At 56.6% G+C, this 2,539-nt stretch overlaps 1 protein-coding gene across 1 annotated transcript in view; it reads left to right on the top strand.

Moving 5' to 3' along the window:
- The window catches only part of LOC106695458 (collagen alpha-1(V) chain-like), an 11,603-nt gene extending 9,074 nt beyond the window's left edge, over positions 1-2,529 (top strand). The window contains exons 2-3 of the mRNA XM_014449663.2: positions 1,093-1,133; positions 2,291-2,529. Of these exons, the coding sequence (XP_014305149.1) occupies positions 1,093-1,133; positions 2,291-2,455 (206 nt within the window). The 3' untranslated portion in view covers positions 2,456-2,529. The remainder of the gene's footprint in view (positions 1-1,092; positions 1,134-2,290) is intronic.
- Positions 2,530-2,539: the final 10 nt, after the last annotated feature.

The following is a 2,539-nucleotide window of genomic DNA, read 5'->3' as shown; positions in this document are numbered from 1 at the left end:
ACACATGCACATACACTAACACATGCACACCCACACATATGCATACACTCATCACACGCGCACACCCACCCTCACACATGCACACATACATGCACACCCACACTCACACATGCACACATACATGCACATCCACACACACACACACATACACTCACATATGCACACATACACTCACACCCACACTCACACATGCACACATACACTCACACATGTACACACACATACACACACTAACACACATGTGCATACACTCATGCACACACACTCACACATGTGCATACACTCATACACACACTCACACACGCACATACAGTCATACGCACACACACACACACACCCGGCAGCTGGACCTGTGGTGGGCTCAGACTCCCCTGACAACTGGCCTTCTCTGTGCTGTTGCTTCTCAGAGTCATTGGAGCCACATTGAATCGTGCAGCTCAGTCCTGCACATAGTAGGTGCGCAAAGAATGTGCCAGAAGCACGGTGGAGGGTGGACGTCTGTCTGGGGGTTGGGACAGAGGCTGGTGGAGCAGACACACCGCTCGATGGTAGCAGGGGCTTGTGGAAGATACTGGAACTCCCCGGGACAAGGCGTTGCGAGGCAGTGGGCACTCAAGGATTGACACCCACTCTGAGGGCTGGGGGGTCTAGAAAGTCCTGGGGGGTTGCGGGGCGTCAGGAGGGCGCGGTGAGGGGTGCGCTGGGGGCATTGCAGGCAGGATGCTGGCTTAGAGAAGTGACCGCCACAGCGAATACCGCGTCCGCATGTTCAGGAGACACCTTCGCAAGGAGGTTTGGGTTGGATGCTCCGCTTCCCCTTTTCACAGCCACAGCCTGTCCCGCAGGGCGGTGCTTCCTGTGTGAGCCACACGGACACACGCAGGTCTGGGGAGCGGGGTGGCTGTGCGAGCGACCACGCTTCCCGTTAGCTGGAGCTCCTCCTCCGTCAGTGTGCAGGGCAGCGCCTGCGCCCACACAGGAGGGAGCCGGGCAACGGCATCGCATCGAGAAGGCTCGGTGGCGGCGTGCACACTGCGCCACCCGCGGTGCCACTCCTGACCAGGACTTCGATAATGCTCTTGTCTTCCACAGACCCCAGAGCACGGGACGGCGGTGCTCACGGCCACGGAGAGGTAAGATACACGTCTCTCAACTCGCTTCGCGCTAAGCGGAACTGCTGGTCTTCTTTTTGTTCATGGCTGAGAATGTTTCTGAAATACAAAGGTTACTTTTGTTTTTTTTTTTTAGGAAAGGATGTAAAAACCTCATAATCCCCAAACTGAGAAAACTGTAGACAGTGCATGCAAATTGTGTATGTTTAGATATATGCTAATGTATATTTTCAGATTCATAGTAATACTAGAGGCCTGATGCACAAATTCGTGCACTGGTGGGGTCCAGCCGGCCCACCCCGATGGGGGCCATCAGGGGCGGGGCTGGCCAGGGCATGGGACCGTGGGCGGTTTGCCGGCCCGCCCTGCCCCTGATCAGGGTTGGGGTGCCCACTGGGGGGTGGGGTCGGGCAGGGCAAGGGGCCACAGGCGTTCTGCCGGTCAGTCTATTTACATATTACCCTTTTATTACTGTAGGATGGGCACATTGTAGAAATATGAAAAATGGTTACTGCAAAGAAGAAGGTTAGCATGCCTTAGGGTTTCCCCATCTGGGGGTGTGTGGTAACACGATCCCACTGCCTCATACGTGAGTGTCCCGTGTGCTGACCTCCAGGTGCATCGCATAGGCACACTGACAGTTTCACCTTCACCGAGCAGTGTGGCAGCCACCATCCATGTGTGGCTGCTTGACCTTAGTCACTAAAATTAAGCAAATAAAAAATTCAGTTTCTCTTGCATGTGCCCCCTCCGGGATCGAACCCAAAACCTAGGTATGTGCCCTGACTAGGAATTGAACCCAAAGCCTCGGGTGCGCAGGCCGACACTCTAACCACTGAGCACATCAGCCAGGGCAACACAGTTATTTTTAACATATAGATGCTGACAGCCTGTGCTGATTGCGCAAGCTGAGATTTAACGGGTATGTGTTTGTGTGCGCGAGAGAGAGGGAGGGAGGAAGAGAGAGGAACGTTATGACTGATTCTGATGTGCATCCTCCACTTGGTTGAGGACCTCTCATCTGGATGTGGCTCTAAGCACAGGCTGTGCAGCCTCATTTTACTCCGCACGCCCCTCGGCCGTCCTTACCCACGGGTGATCCCTCACAGCCTCCCTTCGTGGGCACGTGGACAGTCTTTCTCCTGCTTGTCCTCTCACGTGGCTTTCCTTCCCACTAGGTCGGCCCTGTGAGCCTCAACGGTGGGGACGTCCTGCAGGGCCTGGGGTCTCGACGCCCACCTGGAGCCCCACCTGGAGCCCCTCCTGCCACCGGGATCGAGCAGGCAGAGGGCCCGCGGCTGCCTTGTCTTCGGAGGAGGACACCGCGGGGGTGGAGAACGTGAGGAGCCGGACCTACTCCACAGAGCTGCTTGCGAGGCCGCGCTCGGAAGCCCAGGGCCCACGGGCTCGGGGAGTTCCCGCGCTGG

Source organism: Myotis lucifugus, unplaced genomic scaffold (assembly GCF_000147115.1).
Source record: "Myotis lucifugus unplaced genomic scaffold, Myoluc2.0 scaffold_1335, whole genome shotgun sequence".
Lineage (NCBI taxonomy): Eukaryota > Metazoa > Chordata > Mammalia > Chiroptera > Vespertilionidae > Myotis > Myotis lucifugus.
Note: the sequence above shows the minus strand (reverse complement) of the source record. Positions and strands in the feature narration are given on the sequence as shown.